The 18,318-nt window shown below is 39.0% G+C and overlaps 1 protein-coding gene across 4 annotated transcripts in view; it reads right to left on the bottom strand.

Annotated features, from left to right (window-relative positions):
* PLXDC2 (plexin domain containing 2) overlaps positions 1 to 18,318 on the bottom strand; it is a 416,967-nt gene that overhangs the window by 244,330 nt on the left and 154,319 nt on the right. For all 4 annotated transcript variants that reach the window (XM_082449772.1, XM_082449774.1, XM_082449773.1 and 1 more), the window contains one exon: positions 9,073 to 9,284. In XM_082449772.1, coding sequence (XP_082305898.1) covers positions 9,073 to 9,284 — 212 coding nt within the window. The remainder of the gene's footprint in view (positions 1 to 9,072; positions 9,285 to 18,318) is intronic.

Raw genomic sequence — 18,318 nt, 5'->3', positions numbered from 1 at the left:
TGACAAGTGGGATCAGCATTGTGAATGCAAAATAATACGGATAAGATAGATGATTGATAGAGGTGTTGTCTAAAAGGTGAATGTGAGTGTTCTCCATAGCTTTGCTTTTTAAGCCAAAGATTGTGTAAATATATGAAGTTTACAAAAAGAGCTAGAAATTACTTGTAAAAGAGAAATAGTTTCAGCAGTATTTAATCCATTCATTCAATTCAGTGCCATGGATTCCACACTATTATTTCAATTTAATAGCTCAGGCTTGAAATACCATACAGAAAATAGCTCAAAACAACTGTTCCCAAGGGCTGCAAAGTGCAATTCTTCTCTTGTTTCTAGACAGATTCAGACAACTATGCATTGCCGGGACATGAACAGAAAGGTTTTCTTTCAGGGATACACAGAAAGAAAATTAAGGCAGTCTCTGTTCATTCCGAATGTTAGTCGCCCCTTCTCAAAAGGACCTTTGGCTATTTGATACCTTCCTTAATACAGTACAGGGTGGCACATTAGCAAATTTATCACAAATGCAAAAGCAAAGAATATGAATATGCATATGCATGCTTTGTTATAAAGAGAACTTATCTACCTTAAAACTGCTTCAGAAATGTGAGATAAAAGTCCGCTGAACACTTAGCAAAATATATTATACATCACTGCTTAAGAATAAAAATATACTTTTTTCATACTGTAAGTTTAAATCATCAGGGATTTTTAAACACCTCCTATATATGTAATGGCCCACCTATGTATAGACCTAATAATGTTTCCATAGAAGTCACAGTACTTGGCAAAGACACATGAGACATCTTTGACAAAGGTCCATAGAAACTTCTGCGTGCCACACAAAATTACAGATAATCATTGTTTATCAGAGTCCTAGTCTTTATTTTTCCAAAACATTGGTACTAAGTTGTAGAGTGCACATTAATTTGTTAGATAAAATAAATGGCAAAGACTTGGTGTGATTTAGTGTACTCGGTTGGTGTTTGTTAGTATTTCTAAAATTAAGTAAGTTCACATCATAGGGGCTGGCAGATTCATTATACGACAAATCTTCACGGGAATAAGGAGTGGCCCCGATACTTCTCCAGATGTAGTAATAAAAATCATATTATTGGCATGACTGTACCAACTCAGACTTATTTAGTCTTTGAGCTACAATCACTTTATTATTCTGTTTCTGATTCTGAAAATATCACATAAAAGACTAGTCTTTAAGGCATAATCCATTAATATAGAACGGGACTGTCCAGTGAGTGACCCCCAAAACTATCTCTCTGTTGCCCAGAAGCTAGATAGCTGAGAAGATAAGCTATGCACCTAGCAAGGAGGAGACAGAGACTGAACTCAACATTCCATGGAACCTGGCACCCCCAACCCAAGTGCGGGCACTTCCTAAACTGCCGGCAGGTCAGCCTGGGCTGCTTGGTGCTTGACCTTGGGTATGTATTTCCCCTGTGCAGTGCTCCTCTCAGACTTGTCCAATAAAGAGGAGAAGCAAACAGGACACAGCCCTGCCTGGACCACTGTCCACTGGGGGACACCTCCATGAGCTGCCAGGAGGAGAGGACTCGAGTGCCTGCTGGCTTTTTTGCTCCCGAGTTCCAGCCCATCCTTCACCCTGAGCCCTTTCCTCAACGTGCAAAGACTGGACACATTCTGGACTAGCAAACAATTAGCCTGGTTCTTCAGCAGGATTTTTAAAAATCAGTTAGATAAAGATCTAGACTTATTACACTAAATGGTACTATAATTTTGATACTGAAAATAATAACTTTCATGAAAGTGTATTTTAAATGTCCTGTTGGAAGTTAGCCTGGGGAAAGAAGAAAAATAAGATTGCAAGATGACAAAGTAGAAATTCTACTGGTTAACCTGGCGTTCCCTACATTAGAAGTTCCTTATCACTGCCCTAATTAATGCAAAGAAAGGCAGAGGACATGACGCAGTCCTCATGAATGGCTAGGAAATTGAGGTAGGAAAAACTCAATGCCAGATTCTTATAATTAATCTCAGGGTCCTGGTGAGGGGAGGACCTCTCTTTGTATATGGAGAATGCAAGAATATTACATTATATGATATTTCATATGGTATTTCTCTTTGTATATGGAGAATGCAAGAATATTATTCTAAAATATAATTCTTGTTCTAAAAATAAATTATATGACTAACACACAATAATTTTACAACCTGTATGTATCATTCCGAAGACTATTTCCATGCTCTTACCATAAGCAAATTCAATTAACTAACAGTGAAGCATCATAGAGATAATTCAGTTATTCTTTATGGAACTCTTTGAAATACAGTTATGGATCTTTTTTCATTTTTGTTCCAATAAAGAGCTGACATATCAAGCTAAGAATAATCTATAATTGAGCAAGATATATGATACTCTATTTTAATGCTCATTATCTTTTTAGAGGGTGAACAATAATTGCAGATAATTTCTGCCTGATTTACTATTTTCAGTGGATTTTCTTCTTTGAAAACTAAAATCATCATCAATATTCTAAAAGCAAATGAATGGGATTAAATCATAAGTTTGAAACTACGTGTTTTTCCAATTTCCAAAACAAAAGAAGTTGAAACAGATTTTGTTGTCAGTTCACATACAACCTTTGGCAATACAGAGTTGAAGAGATGAGGCCAATTCCCAACCCATATGAGATGGGTGCTTGTCAAGGTTGTAGCAGGCCACACTGTCAGGGAAGGAAATGACCAGGATCTGCAATGGACCCTCAGAATCAAGCAAGCACCAGAAGTTTGGGTAAAACTTCAGTCATCATGGTTAATGTAAGTTATTGATTAGAAATCTAAATATTCCTGAAATTCATATGCTCATCAATAGCATTCCTCTAACTACTGTCTCATTTTAGCTCACAATAATTCTCATCTAAATTTATTTCATCTTTCCACCCCTTAGACTTGGGCTTTCGGATCCATTCCTCACTCATTTTGGGGGCACCAATACAATCTTGTCTTTCTCTATTTAAAATATTCAATAGCTTCCAAGTTCCTTCCTGATAAATCCCAAACACCTTAGCATAGCATTAGGAACTGAACATTTGTGTCTCTCCAAAATTCATATGTTGATACCTAACCCCCCCAATGTGATGGTACTAGGAAGTGGGACCTTTAGAAAGTGATTAGGTTATGAGGGTAGAGCCTTCAGCAGTGGGATTAGTGTCCTTACGAAAGAGATCCCTAGAGAGCTTTCTAGCTCCTTTAGCCATGGGAGGACACAGCAGAAAGACAGCCCCCTATGAAACAGAAAGTGGGGTCTCATCAGACACCAAGTCTGCCAGCTCTTTGATTTTGGACTCCCAGCCTACAGAACTGTGACAAATAAATTTGTTGTTTAAGCCACCCAGTCTATGGTATTTTTGTTATAGCAGCCTGAATGGACTAATACGCATAGTATAAGGGAGTTTAAAAATCTTGCCCCACTTAGCTTACCAGTGCAAAACTCTCTGGCTAGAAATACCTTGATACCTGGCTACCTTCTAACTCTCTCTCTATGACGTGGTTCAGATGACGCCTTGTCTCTCTTCATTAATCCTGGCTGTCTACAGAACAAGAGTCTTCCTCTGGGTGCTGATTAACTTATGCAGTATTTCTGCTCCTTTTTAATCATATGCTCTCACAATGCTTTCCTTCTCATCTTTTGTGGAAGGCAATCTGACACTTACACGCATTTAGGAAATTTCAATTCATTCGAGTCAAATAAGTGTGCTTCCTCAGGATTATCTGAGTATTCCCTTTGCACAGCTTTCTGATTCTGCAGCCACAGATGGATGCCTCTGAAAGTTTAAGATTCCCCTAAGATGGAAATGCTTCATTAAAAACATCTACACCAGCTTTTCACATTTATAATAAATATAGTAAAAGAACGGTTCAGTATCAGGTGGTACTTTTCTTTCTTTTGAAAAATGTCACAAATCTGCATTATCACATTCTTCTCATCTGTAAGTACTGTCTTCCATGAGTTCACTGAGCAGAACAGGGGCCTGAAGAAAGAATCAGCACAGCAGTATTCTGCAAATTTTCATTATTTCTGTGAAATGGGATGATGTGTCTTATTACTACCCTATATTTATATTCAGTACTGTTGTTGTCAGATCTCTGAAACTGAGGAAGCGTATCTAGGCTTGAGACACATGAGCAGCAGGAGTTCATTACCTAAGAATATTCTGATGTATTCTCTGTACTGCAAACATACCATGGAGATTATGCCCACGTGGGACATTATGAAATTTGCCTTTGCTTTGTAAAATACCTCAAAGTAACAGCATTCTCTTTTAGATTAAGGATTTGCCAGTGACTTCTTTCCTGTCAAATAGAATACCTAGTTATGAACTGCAATAAAATATTAGAACACACACAATAACCTGTGTGCAGCAATTGGCAATTGATAGCTTTTTAAAGAAATATATTATAGAATTGGTGACAATATGATACAGATACAACTGGCAGTGTGCCGCAGCAGATGATCAAAAAAAGAGTTTTTACATATGCATTTAGTGGAAACACAGTGGATCTGTAGCTTTTAGCTACTTCTATTGCACATATTTGCTAACTATTCTCCACTGTACTTTCCTCAGATATGAACTTTAATGCGATCATAGATGATACAATTGCTAGATATGCCTGCAATTTTTATTTGGTACAAGAATGAGAAATCCACAAGATATGTTGTTGGTAGGCACTGCAATTTAATCTAAGATTTTTCAGAAATTTGTATTCTCGAAACTAATAGCTAAATCTGCTCTGTGCTCTAACTCCTTGCAATGCAAAGTGTAGCCTGTAGTTTAGCCACGTCTGCATCACCGGAGAGGTGCTGGCCTAGCTCACAATGTCTGAGTCAGTTTGGATCACGGAGCTACACTGATATGATCCGTAAACCCTATTTTCAATCTTCCCTTCTTCAAGTTATCCAGGTACTTTTGAATCGAAGCCAAAAAAATAAAAATCACACTTGACAATCCTTTTCAGAAACATTTTCATTGTCCCAAGAGAGGGAATATGAAGTTCCAAATACTGGATGTGGAAAAAAACCACACATTTGGTTCCATGTGTTAGAAAGGACTGATTTCTGTAAAGTGAAGAACTGTCAGTTACCAACAGCATTACACGGGAATAAGCTGGGGAAACAGCTTTATGAAGACCAATAATTCTCACCAAACACTGCTCAGTCCCTCTCCATCCCATAAGGCGCCCTTGATGCTGCAAGAGCTCCACCCCAGAAAACGGAAGGGCAGCCAGCAGCGAGGTGGAGATTCACCTGCTGCTCATCCATGTGTGTGTCCCTGGGGTCACGGAATTCACTGAAGGCTGCTCAAGCACGGCCAAGTCATGAATGGAATTCAGTCTAACCTGAAAGTCCCTGAAGCCCTTATATTCCCAAAGTAATTACAAAAAGCATGCTAGTCACTGCTTTTAATACCTACTAATCAGGGGGAAGTACTCTTCTTTTGACTTGCCCAGGTGGTTATACATCCACATGAACAGAGGAGGTACAAGAATAAAGGTCTCATGTAAAATAAAATGCAGATCAACAGTGGTACTTGCCAAATGTTGAGTCCCCACTTATTCATCAGGAAATACAAACTATTTCAAAACATCTTTGTATCTTCACGAAAAGAATATGAAAAAAAGAAAACAATGACAACAGCAATGAAACTTCAATTGGAAGATTCTTTAACTGGGATACTAAGTTTTACAATCCCTCCATTATCTGTTCTTGTGCAGAGCCAGAAAAAATACTGTCACCAAGTTAAGAGAATAACAGCTTTTGTTTATTTCAGAATGAATTTGTGCCAAAATAGTAAATATGCTATTGTCTTTTGTTTTCGTCTTTGTTCAGTGAAAGTGGGATACAAAGTCTAGACCATGGCAGAAGTTGGGGAGAACATGCACAGGAATGCCATTCTGGGTGGTTTAAGTCTCACTGGGATACAAATTATTTTAACAGCCACTGCTACAATCAGGGCTCTCAGGCCAAATAATTCTGATTCCTGACATCGACTCTGGAAGCTTCTAAAAGGCAAAAGCATACACAGTCGTTCATGCTCATTGCTTATATTAAGCAACATAAATCAAAATGCTATTCCTAAAACATAAGAAAAATCTTGTCACGATGCCCAGCACAGAGCAATCACTCTACAACCATTTGCTTCCTTTCTTTCTTATTTCCATTTAACTCAATCGGGCAAAAGTATTTTCCCCGAAAGAGATGCAACGGTTTTCAAAAATACTATTTCAAGGGCCAGGATAAATAAACTTTACAGAGAAGTTTCAGATGTAGGCTTTTGCTTCCAGAACTAGTGGTGGTGCCGAGGGGTGACTTATGGGACTTTAGATCCCCAATAATCTCCATCAATCCCCAGCACCCCATAAAAATAAACTCAAAATAAAAGCAGTCCTCTTGTTATGAAATCTAGCTTCAAGACGAGTCCCCTTTCAGCCAGATTGAAACCCTGAAGTTACTCTATCGATATTCAGGTGCCACAGCTATCCAAAATCATTACATAATCAAACAGCCATTTATTTCTCCTTATATTAGAGGAAGCAAAGCCAAGTAGTAAGGCTAAATCTTGAGAGCTGGGCAGTCCTGGGTTTGAATGCCAGCCCTTTACTCATTAATGAGAGACCTTAGGAAAAATACTCAACCTAAATCGGAAAGTACCCTCATGTTAATCACTGAGATTAGCCAGTGAACCTGGGGATGCAGCTCTCAGCAGGCTGATGTAGGGACTAGACAAGAGGATGACCATACAGCACCTGGCAGCTCTTAGCACCACGTGAGCGCTCAGTGAAGAGCTCTCTGCATCATCCTTCCTCCTTTTTACTCATTCAAAATCTCTGACATTACATGGTCTCCCTCTATTAAGGTAGAAAAAGAGAAAAACTGGCTGAATAGCAAAATCACGGCTATACTAACAACTAGCATTGTATTGATATTTTGAGGAGTGTTAATATATCCCTGAGCAAAAGGATTTTCTATTTTACAAATGATTAGAAAAATTCAGCATCCTGCATGGAGATCACAGAGCTCCAGGAGTCTGTGTTCTCTCCCTTTAATCTCAATAGGTTACTAGTTCTGGGCAGAGAGGAAACATCTCTGCTTCTGTTCAGCTCTCCTTTCTTTATGCTGCACCCTGGCTAAAGAGCAGCCCAGGGAGGAACTGTGTTGCCTACTCTGAGCTGTTACCACGACACTGTTGCTAAATAGCAGGTACGCTGCAGGAGTCAGAAAAGCCTCTTGCAGATATTATATGACTTCTGCTCCTGGCACATCCTCTGTTGTCTGTTAAGGGCCTGACGGGGGCAGCCAGGGACCACCAGAGCCACAAACTAGCTAAGGAGATGGAGAGGGGTTTTGAAAATCTTCGGGCTCTCACATCAACAGAATCCCAATGGCCTGTGCTTCAGATCTGAAGATTCCTCTCACCATGAGGGAACAAAACGATGCCTTGATACCATCTGCAGAACTATGTCATATCTGTTTCATGAAGTTGAGTTCTTTTCCTAAATAATGAGTATTTCAGGGCAGTAAAAAGAATGCTGCCTGTTTCTTTAAAATAGAAACCTGTTACCTGGGAGATAGTAGGAACTAAACCTTCAGATTGATAGAATATCCAAACGGACAATGTCCAGACCATGGATACCAACAGAACTCTTACCCCAACCTCTAGAGCAATCAGTCCAGGGAGCCAAAACACAATCCTGGCAGCAATCGGCTCAGAAGGGGCAGGACTTGATTGATAACTGATGGTTTCTCTATTTTTTGTCCCTATGCCCAACTCTGGACCAACCACAGGAAGCCATATATGTTCCCCAATCACATGAGATGCTCGGCTTCTGACTAGCCCACCTCCAGCTTCTCCATGCCAACAACCTCTAATCAGAGCACACCTGGAGCCTTCTCTTTTTTTAACTGATTCCCACTCCCCTGCCTGCTTTTGAGTCTCTGCCAAAGGCAAGTGATAGAGGCTCACTCCCTTGCTACAACAAACTGAATAAATAGCTTCTGTTCTCATTTGAATGGTTTTTGCTTAGTTCCATAAGATTCACTTGTTTGTATCTGTTATATCTAGTATACTAACAAGATCATATTTTAGGATTTGCAATGCTAAGGACTATGGAAACTTAAGCAACGCAATACCACCCTTGAGGCCTCTGGGCAACCCCAAAATCTGCCTAGAATGTGCCTTCAGCAGCCTTCCCTACTCACCAAACCCACCTCCAACCGTCCTTCTCTTTCCAACTTGTGGCTCCAATTATCACAAAGAATCATGTACAGTAATAGAGTGACCAACCATCAGTTTGCCCAGAACTGCCCCATTTTAAGCACTGAAAGTTCTACATCCCAGGAAACCCCTCAGTCCCAGGTAAACTGGGACAGTTGGTCACCATACAAGACTCCTCATCATGCCATGCTGTTCTAAGACTCAGCCTTTGCAGATGTAACTCGTTCTGCCAGCAATCTTCTCTTTTACCCTCGACAAATTATCAACCTGGTGAGCTCCTCTCAATCTGCTGAGCCCGAGCCTAAATGCCCACTCCTAGGCCTCTTTGACAAGAGCCCATCCCCTAATCCCAAGCAGATGATCACCCCCTCCTCTATGCCACACTGGCCTGTATATACTTTTCTGCATATCACGTGGCATAGGGATGATTTGGTTATGGCGTTCGGACTTTCTGACGCTGTTACACAATTATCTCCCTGCAGGCAGGAGATGTACCATATTTCCCTTTGTGTCTCCTCACGGTCACCATCACACCAAGCCCATGTTTGTCTGTTTCCTGAGTAAGTGAATTTGTGGGTGATTAAATGGCTTAGCTATTAGTTATTTATTTATTTAACATAATTATAATTACTTATTGAATTCTTGAATATTAACAAATTAATTATTTATTAATGAATTAAATTGATTCTCTACAATAAAAGTCCAAAAGTTCCAGATTGAGCTGAAGGGACAGCTTATAAATATTGATATATAGGTGGAAGTTGGGTGCCGTATAAGAAATATACTTATTAATCCATTTCAATTACCCAGATTATTGACCTACCTCAATCTGGGTGGTGTTGTCCTGCCCATCATCCAAGAGCAGGTCTGTGAAGCCTCTGGGCTCTGGGGAGTCTTGGCCCAGGCTGGCTCGGTTTGAGTCTACCGCCTTGAGAGAATCCGAGTGCCTTTTCCACCGGTGGCTGAATGCATGTGAATCCACCTCCACCTCCTCTTCTGTTTGTGGGAAGGTCTGAGCAACCTGATAGTGCCAATCTGTTTGAAAAAAAAAAAAAAAAATGATTTACCATCTGTTATACATCATTTGCATGCTTTCTAATAGAGAAGAAAAATATTCTGCTAGTCATAAGAAGAGGAAACTAACTCATAACAGTGAAATCTGTTTAACTGTAATATTTTTGAGTTGGTGTGAATATCTCTGAGTAGAACGCGATTTCAGGACACACCATGATAAGCCATGACAATGGTTAATGTGCAGATCCAGCAGAGTCCCTAAAACAGATGCGCAGCCCTAAAGTAATGCACTTTTATTCCCTTCCTTGCCTGCCCTCCACACACACACTTCATAAACATTCTCTAGTGGTTCTGAAAAAACAAACTACAATCCAAGCAAAGGAATGAAACTAAGTGATTCCCAGCACATTTGAAAATACAAATCAGACATTAATGACTTGTGAGTTTATATTATTTCATGTGAATTATGCTGGGCAGCAGAGAGAAAACAGAGCATTTGAATGGGTTAAATAATACATGGAATGACCTTCGTGCAAACGTGCTAACCTGCCTTGTAGCTCACAAGTCAGACTTGGTTCATTGCCGAACTCATTTAATAAACCACGTCCTCGGGAGGCATCACAAATGCTCTTGTTCATTTGAGCTGTTCTCACCTTGGAATCTTGTCAGGGTGGTAAAGGATGACAGTGATAGGCACTTAGAGAAATGGATGGGAAGGCAAGGAGATCAAATCACAAAGGTATTTTAAAGCCATCTGCAGGGACTGGCCTTGCTGACCCAGCTCATTCTGCTACTACAGGAGGGAAAATTAGATTTAATCATTACTCCTAGTCTTTCATTTCAGTGGGTCAGCAGGGGAAGGTGTTCCACAAGTATGGGAAATTCAGTGTCTGACCAAGAACAGTTCTCCTCTAGGCAACTATTACCAAAAGATACGAATTGACAGGCTTTATAACTGGCAGGATATGGGTTCAAAAAGGGCTAAGAGAGCAGTGATTTAATTACAGCTGTGAGGTTCCCATCAATACAAGAACGTTCCAAGAAACAAAAATGTATTTAATGAAGCTTATAATACCATTAAATCAGTTACTTAGAACTCTAATAACCAAGTTAAGGCTACCACTACTAATCACATGCAAATGGTCTAAAATACCTCCCTTTGAACTCAGAAAGATGCTAATCATTCTTCTAGAGGGGCTATTCTTTGATTTCACTGTGAATTTAAACGATCTGCCACTGCCTAAAGGCTTATTGGATACAGTCTAGAGTGATGCACTACCACAGTGTTGGCAATCTAGACTTTTCCATGGGCTTGTAGAATATTAGAGCTTAAAAGAGTCATGGAGATGGAAATGGCCAAAAATTCCACAGAAAGGAGCCCTAGAGCCAGAAAATGTAGCACTGTGCTCAATTCACAGAATAGCTGGTTGTAAGGCTAGGAAAAAACTCAGGTACATAGAGGGTTGATCATGGTCCCCTCCCACCTTCCACACAGTAAATGTTCAATATGTATGTCTAATGAGTATTTTACAGAAAATGTTTCTTTTTTGTTTGTTTGTTTGTTATAAATTTATTTATTTTTGGCTGCATTGGGTCTTCGTTGAGGTGTGCGGCCCATTGCGATGGCTTCTCTTGTTGCGGAACACGGGCTCTAGGCATGCGGGCTTTGGTAGTTGTGGCATGTGAGCTCAATAGTTGTGGCTCTGGGGCGCAGGCTCAGTAGTTGTGGTGCACGGGCTTAGTTGCTCTGCAGCATGTGGGATCTTCCCGGACCAGGGCTCAAACCCGTGTCCCTTGCATTGGCAGGCAGATTCTTAACCACTGCACCACCAGGGAAGGCCCGAAAATTTTTCTTTTTTAAGGTGTTGTCCCCACTGGACATTGAATAATGCTCAGTAAATGTTTGTTGACTGACTGAATGAATGAATAAATTGTAGATAGTCTCTTTGGAGCAAAAATGATAGGACCAGGCACAATTAAGTACAGAAGAAATACTGTACAAGGATTCAGGAGACCTGGGGTAGAATTCTTTCTGTTAGGTTTGCTGAATAGGGGATATTGCATAATTTACAAAACTCTCTGTGCTTTAGTTACCCTATATTTCAAATGGAAATGAAAATATCTTACCTTCAAAAGCAGACAGCTTTTCCTGAGTATGTGCCAGGCTCTAAGACTTATGATTCTAGGCAAAGCTACATAAAGCAATTTTATTTGCTTTATTTAGATATCCTGCCTCATTACCAAAAATATATGAGGCAGCTTACAACAGAAGTACACAATAAAGTTTTATAACAACCAGATAAGGCCTCGTAGCACAACACTCAGATTAAACTTTAGAGCTGTGCATTCACCTTGCACTAGGGGTGGTGGCTCTCTGAATACAAACAATCATGTAGGAACAACTGAAAATCTATAGGATCCTTACTAGAATGTCAGTGAAGATAAGAAAGATAGCAAATATCATGTAGCCAATGGATTAAACAGTCCTAGATATAAAAATATTTAAAAAAAAAAAATCACAGAAAGGGAAAGTCTCCAGCCGGAGGTTTCTCAGTTCTTTATAATGTAAATCAGAAAGAAAAAAAAAACCCGAAATCTCCAAAGAAGTAGTCTTTATTAAAATCTTCAAAACAGAATTTCAGGGCTTCCCTGGTGGCGCAGTGGTTGAGAGTCCGCCTGCCAATGCGGAGGACACGGGTTCGAGCCCTGGTCTGGGAAGATCCCACATGCCGCGGAGCAACTAGGTCCATGAGCCACGACTACTGAGCCTGCGCGTCTGGAGCCTGTGCTCCGCAACGAGAGGCCACGATAGTGAGAGGCCCGTGCACCGCGATGAAGAGTGGCCCCCGCTTGCCACAACTAGAGAAAGCCCTCGCACAGAAACCCAACTCGCACAGAAGACCCAACACAGCCAAAAATAAAATAAATAAATAAATATTTTAAAACAAAACAAAACAGAATTTCAATGCAACTGTTGGTTTCTTTAAAATAGATGTTATCATTGGATATTAATTGCCTGATATTAATTTTACCAGTATCCTTTTAGATTTTTATAACGCAGGACAAAACATAGTACTTTTCATGATGCCTGTTAGGCCAGTAACATACCACTAGCCCCTGTGGTTCTGGCACAGAGCACAAAGGAGACGAAGTAACTGACACTGGAGGAGCTGTCTGCGGAGGAAGTCTAGTTCTCACCTTTGATTGCCCTTTCTCATTTTCTCCCTGCCTTCTTACCCTAAGAAGGAGCTTCAAAACTTAGGGAGGATAAAGTCCATATTCCCCACTGCTAAATTAATTAAACAAGGAGGCCATCAGACTGAGGTGGCTCTAATGCCTTAGCAGCCTATGTAAGCAAACCCAAACCTGAGCCTGCAGCTGCCTCAAGGTTAAGAAATCAAAGCCTAAGGACAACCAGTCACAAACTTACAACTAGACTCTTCTGAATCAGGCAAACACTTAAGCTACAGCCAATCAAATAATTTCCTTGTTTTCTTCTGCCTTTTCTCCATAAAATCTCTCCCCTCGTTGGGGTTCTTGGCGTGCTCCTAACCACTTCTGGTTTGTGCTGCCCCACTGAAATTGATTTTCAGTCAGGTAAACTCTTAAAATGTTGAATATGCCTCAGTTTATCTTTTAACACCGCTTAAGTTGAAATTTGGGAAGTCTGATTAGTGTGTCAAACTCTTGTTTTTGTGATGAACATTCCAACTCAGTTTTAGCTAGATTATTGGGGAAGGTGAATTTAACAGACAGGTAGGCCTCCCGTATAAAACAAGCATAAATGCTTCCTCTAGCATTTACAAGAGTAAGTCCCAGGCAGCTGTGGGTTTTGGTGTTTGTTTTTCACTTTTTAGCAGTGTTTTATGATTTTTTTTTTTTGCTTGCTTTACTGTTGTATTAATTGCTATTACAGCCATTGATTAATTTGCCTCCATGATGGACATGCTTGCTCCTTCTAGAATTTACTACAGTAAACTTTGTAAACTGATTACTCAATCACTTGCTCAAGGCTCTGACTGTAAAGAGTAAACAAAATCTAAGGAAGGAACTGAGGGTTTTCCAATGTGAAAATTTGTGAGCTTCAGTGCCTAGCTTCTGTGAATTTTCTTTGGGCTGCTATTTTATACCTAATTCTTTTTCTCTGGTTAGGTTATGAATAAGCAAGACTACCCAGTCATGCATAGAGGAAACATTCCTATTTGCTCATAATTCAGTAGCACATGGTTCATCAAGACTAAAGTATGAAATTGGCTTAGATTTTTAACCCATTTCAGAATGATTTTTAGAGAAGATAAAACAAGTCAAAAATGGATGTTTTCCAGAAATAAAGACTGAGAAAAACTGGCAAAACCACAGTCTTGTTATCTACATTGTAAATTACTCCTATGCACTTCATGGGCTTTCTAACTCATAAGAATATTTCAAATTATCCTTTAAATCACCACCAAAACAAATCATTCAGAAGAAAGATGAAGGGATATATGTAATATAATTATCCCTTCCCAGCTGTAGTGAAAACAAAAGCAATAGGAGGGATCTTTGAATGGTCTGGTTGAACAGATTGTCTGCTTTCTGTCCACTGTATGTTAATTAAACCACTAATGGAAAACCTTCAAAGATAATTTTCACCAACATATTTTGCTATAGTTGTTAATCACATAGCTCATGGAAACATTAAATATATCTAAGGACTTCCATTTGGATAGAAGGAGAGAAAGCAAAAAGACATATTTTTGTATATTTAATATATAAATTGACCTTAACACATTCTTGAGATATTTTACTTGATAAAAATAGCAGATAAAGTATCATTGAAGAAGGTATTTCATTACATTTCAAATAGACCATCATTATGAAACCCAATAATGTCTAGTTAATCTGAGAGTAAAATAAGAAACTCACGTACATCTTCATATTATTCTTTGCAAACCTTGCAAGTCTCTTTTGTGCTATCATCTACTATAAAATAAAATTATTTAAAATAAAAACAAAAGGGAAGAAAGCTGTTCTGGGTTGGATGTGTTTATATTTGTGTCTTATCCTAATGATTTTATTTAAATACCTTACATTTAGCTAATAGTTGAATGCATCTTTAACTGTATTTCTTGAGTCTCGCATACAAACCGTACATACAATATATGTCGAATGACCAAGGAGTAACCACATAAATTGACATGCATCTTGTGTAATGAGGATCTGTCATGACTGCACCTTTTGACATGCACTTTGGTCTGCACTTCACAAATGAACCAAATCATTCTTGTGGATCCTCTGCAAAAACGTTAAGATTTTTTACGGCAAACAGATTTACCGGCTAGATTCATCTGACAATAGATAAAATTATTCGGCTAAGGTAGACTGCCATATGGCTTCACATCTCAGTTTATTACGGAAATGAAGAGGAAATTCCATACAAATGGTTATATTCTTGGTTCTGTCCAATAATGAACTGTCTGTGTAGTGGACTTGGAGGTTTTGACTGATAGCATTACAGAGTAAGATAGCTACAGAAGAGAAAGCAGACAGAATGTTTTGTCAAGAGACATTAAAGGGTTTGAGAGGGACCTGGACATCATTTTCTTGTTAAGCTTCCCACGTGATTCTTTGTGTCCCCCTGGTTGAGGACCACTGCCCCGTGCTCTAGTCCTACCACAGGTCATGTCTTCATCATCTCTTGCCTCCTACCTGGTCTTACTTTCTTCAAACTCTACCTTCTCCAACCTTTTCTCCATCTGCTATCAGAGATACCTTTCAGATTTATTCACTTCTCTCTTCTGATTAAAACCTCTAAGGCTCCTTACCACCCACCAAAACTATAAAACACCTCATGCTCTTGTTCTAACCACTCTTCCCTGTCTCTGCCTCTCCCATCATGTTCTATGCTCCCACCACACAGAACTTCTCAATCATCTCTTTACCTGCAGTGAATACCTTTGCATGGCGGAAAGCCCTTCCTCACTCCAGGGCTTTGGGAAATCTCACAGCTCCTTCAAGATCCAGTTCAAATATTGTCTTGGTAAATGGAGCCTCCCTTGACTCCTCCAGGCAGGGCTAATTGAGTTTTCTTCTGTAATCCAATAACTCTTTTCACCTGACTCTTTAAACTCTCTTCCAGCTATCCCCACTTCAGTGTGAGATTGTGCAGAAAAGAGTTAACACAGCAGGCCTGAGACGGCTATCCTTAGAAAATCTTGTTTGCAAGGTTGGCCCTTGGCTGGTGCCTGGGAGCTAAGATTTGGGGAGGGTTCCCACCATCCCCTGACAGATAAGAGTGGCTCACTCTGGCTATACTGCCTGGGCAAACAATACTGTTTATGCTGACAACCTGCCTTCCTTTTGGGAGTCTGGAATTTTGGTGCACGGTAGACAGAAGGTGGTTATGTGAACAGTTCCCAATAAAAACCTTGGGCACTGAGTTTCTAATGAACTTCCCTGGTTGACAGTATTTCACATGTGTTGTCACAACTGGTTGCTGGTGGAAGTAAATGGTTCCTCTGCGCTCCCACTGGAGAGTGCTCTTGGAAACCTGCCCTGCTTTCCCCAGACATTAAAAATGCCCCAAGTGCCTTTTTCTTTTATGAATTTTGCTTTGTATCCTTTTGCTGTAACAAATCACAGCTGAGTCTTATGATTCCTCCTATCATATGACCAAACCTGAGGGTGGCCTTGGAGACTCCTGACACAGAGATGTTTCAGAACAGGACTTCTATCTTATTTATATTTTTTGTCCCATCGGTACAAACATGGATATTGACATATAATAAATATCCAAAGTTTTCTGAAAAGCAAATGAATGAATGAGTAAACGAATGACTGGCCAGGTTGCTGCTCATCTCAGACAGCGTCTTAAAGGATTATGTATGTGATCTGTTGTCCAGCTTCTTAAGATTTTAACCATGTTTCTTGCTCAGTCAGATAAAAGATTTTAACCATGTTTCTTGCTCAGTCAGATAAAAGATTTTAACTATGTCTCTTGCTCAGTCAGATAAAAGATTTTAACCATGTTTCTTGCTCAGTCAGATAAAAGGATGGAAGAAGGCAAAAACTATGGGAAAACAAATCTATAACAGCTTCTCCTTATCGGATGTGAGTTTGACTCAACAAGAGCTCACTGGCCAGTTGGGTGATGTTCAGCAACACTCATGGTTGCAGTTCTTTCCGGTTCATGAACTCAGTAAGAAACAGAACAAATGTCTTTGAAGAATGTGGACATGGCCAGTGAGATTGAAAAGCTATGAAGTAGTTGAAACAAGGACATTTTAAGTGAAAAGTGGAAAACAAGTGGAGGACTACTCTGGAAGTTTGAAGCATAAGAGTCCAGCCTCTGAGGCACAGAGCAGGAGAACCATAGCGGCCTAAGGCCAAGATGTAAGTGCCCCGCATACCCCTCACTCTCCGCCCTTCCCCTTCTCTGACTTCTGAGTCATTGCAGGGCTCTTGGTCTCTGTACAGTGTTTTTCTGGTGAAGAACATTAGCCAGTTCAAGAAAAAATACACAGGAAATGAAAGGGAATGGGAAAATGTAACCAAACACTCAATCCAAAATATGCACAAAAACAGTTTACACGTTAAAAATGTAATAGTTTTCTAACCTTACTATTAAATAAAATAATAAGCAGACATTTTAATTTTATATATAAAATGGTTAATTATCCTATGGAAAACATGATTAGCCTTATGAGCGAATGTTAACATTTAAGACAATTTTAAGGTATTGTTGCATATTTACTAAAATATTAAAAATAAAGAGAAAGAATAAACCTGTGTTAACAGTTATAAAGCAGAAGTGTTCTATGCATTGCTTCTAATAATGGGTTAATAATAGTAATATTAGTAATAATAACTAACCTTCATTTAGGGTTGGTAGAATGTCAGGCACTGTTCTAAACATTTGCAAACATTAATGTATTTGGCATGTATCAATACTATCATTAACCCAATTTTACATATGAGGAAATTGATGTATATGAGATGGTAAGTGATACACTAGGAAGGTAACCTGAGCTTGATCCATAGGCTTGGTTTTGACTATCATCTAATCTACCTATGATTAATCTTTCAGGGATCAAATTAGCAATGTGTCAGAAAGCCTAATGATACGACACAAAGAAACAATCTAAAAGAAAAATAAATAAGACAGAATGCGCTATTTAAAACGGCAAAAATATGTAAATAATCCAGCATGTGAAAACAAATAAGGAATAAAATATCCCATCAAGTTGACTGCCAATGCGAGGAAATGAAACAAAGCCAATGTAAAAACATAGCAGAAAATAATAGCACATTAATATTGATTATATTTTTAAATTATATCTTGAAATGTTGGGAAGTACTTTAAAATAAATAATTAATCTTGTTAATTGGGCATTTTCTATTAACTGCCTAGTAGAAATTTAAAAGAAAAACTGAATTCCTTCAAGTAGACTCAAGCATTTGTTTTACCATGATGACAATCTCCTGTTTTATAATAAAAGATGATTGTCAGAGAACTCAGGCCATCCACTGATTTTTCAGATAAATCTGTCAGATTTGGAGAATAAACTTATTTCCATGTTAGCCATAGTCTACAAATAATCTACAAACAGTGAAAATAGCATTTAATTAAATCTGAGAGTCTATCTTTTAATAAGGTCCTTAGGATCTTCTGCAGAAAACATAGCATCATGAACCCAGAAAGCACATGGAATTTTTAGGTATGTGACCTCCTGCTGTGTGTGAAATAAGAGGGGGCAGCTTTATAGCTTTTATAGTCCCTCCCAGCTTATAAAAGTCTACCATCTACTTGCTAGCTAAATATCTTGTTAACATATTTTAGGCTATTTGGGATCATATATTAAGTATTCTACATTTGTTTTCAGATTTACTATTTAATTTGTGAAAATCCATGTATCATGAACTTTAGAGTCTCCATCGCACAATAAAAAAGTGAAACTATTTGGTAAAATACCTTAACATTTCTCTTTATCATTAGCCATCCTCAACTACCCTTGTTTCCTGTATTCAGAATGGCTGATTTTAAAATAAGGGCTCTGCACTAAAAGCTAAGTCCAGT

Source organism: Balaenoptera physalus (genome assembly GCF_965194825.1).
Source record: "Balaenoptera physalus genome assembly, chromosome: 2".
In the NCBI taxonomy this organism is placed as follows: domain Eukaryota; kingdom Metazoa; phylum Chordata; class Mammalia; order Artiodactyla; family Balaenopteridae; genus Balaenoptera; species Balaenoptera physalus.
Note: the sequence above shows the minus strand (reverse complement) of the source record. Positions and strands in the feature narration are given on the sequence as shown.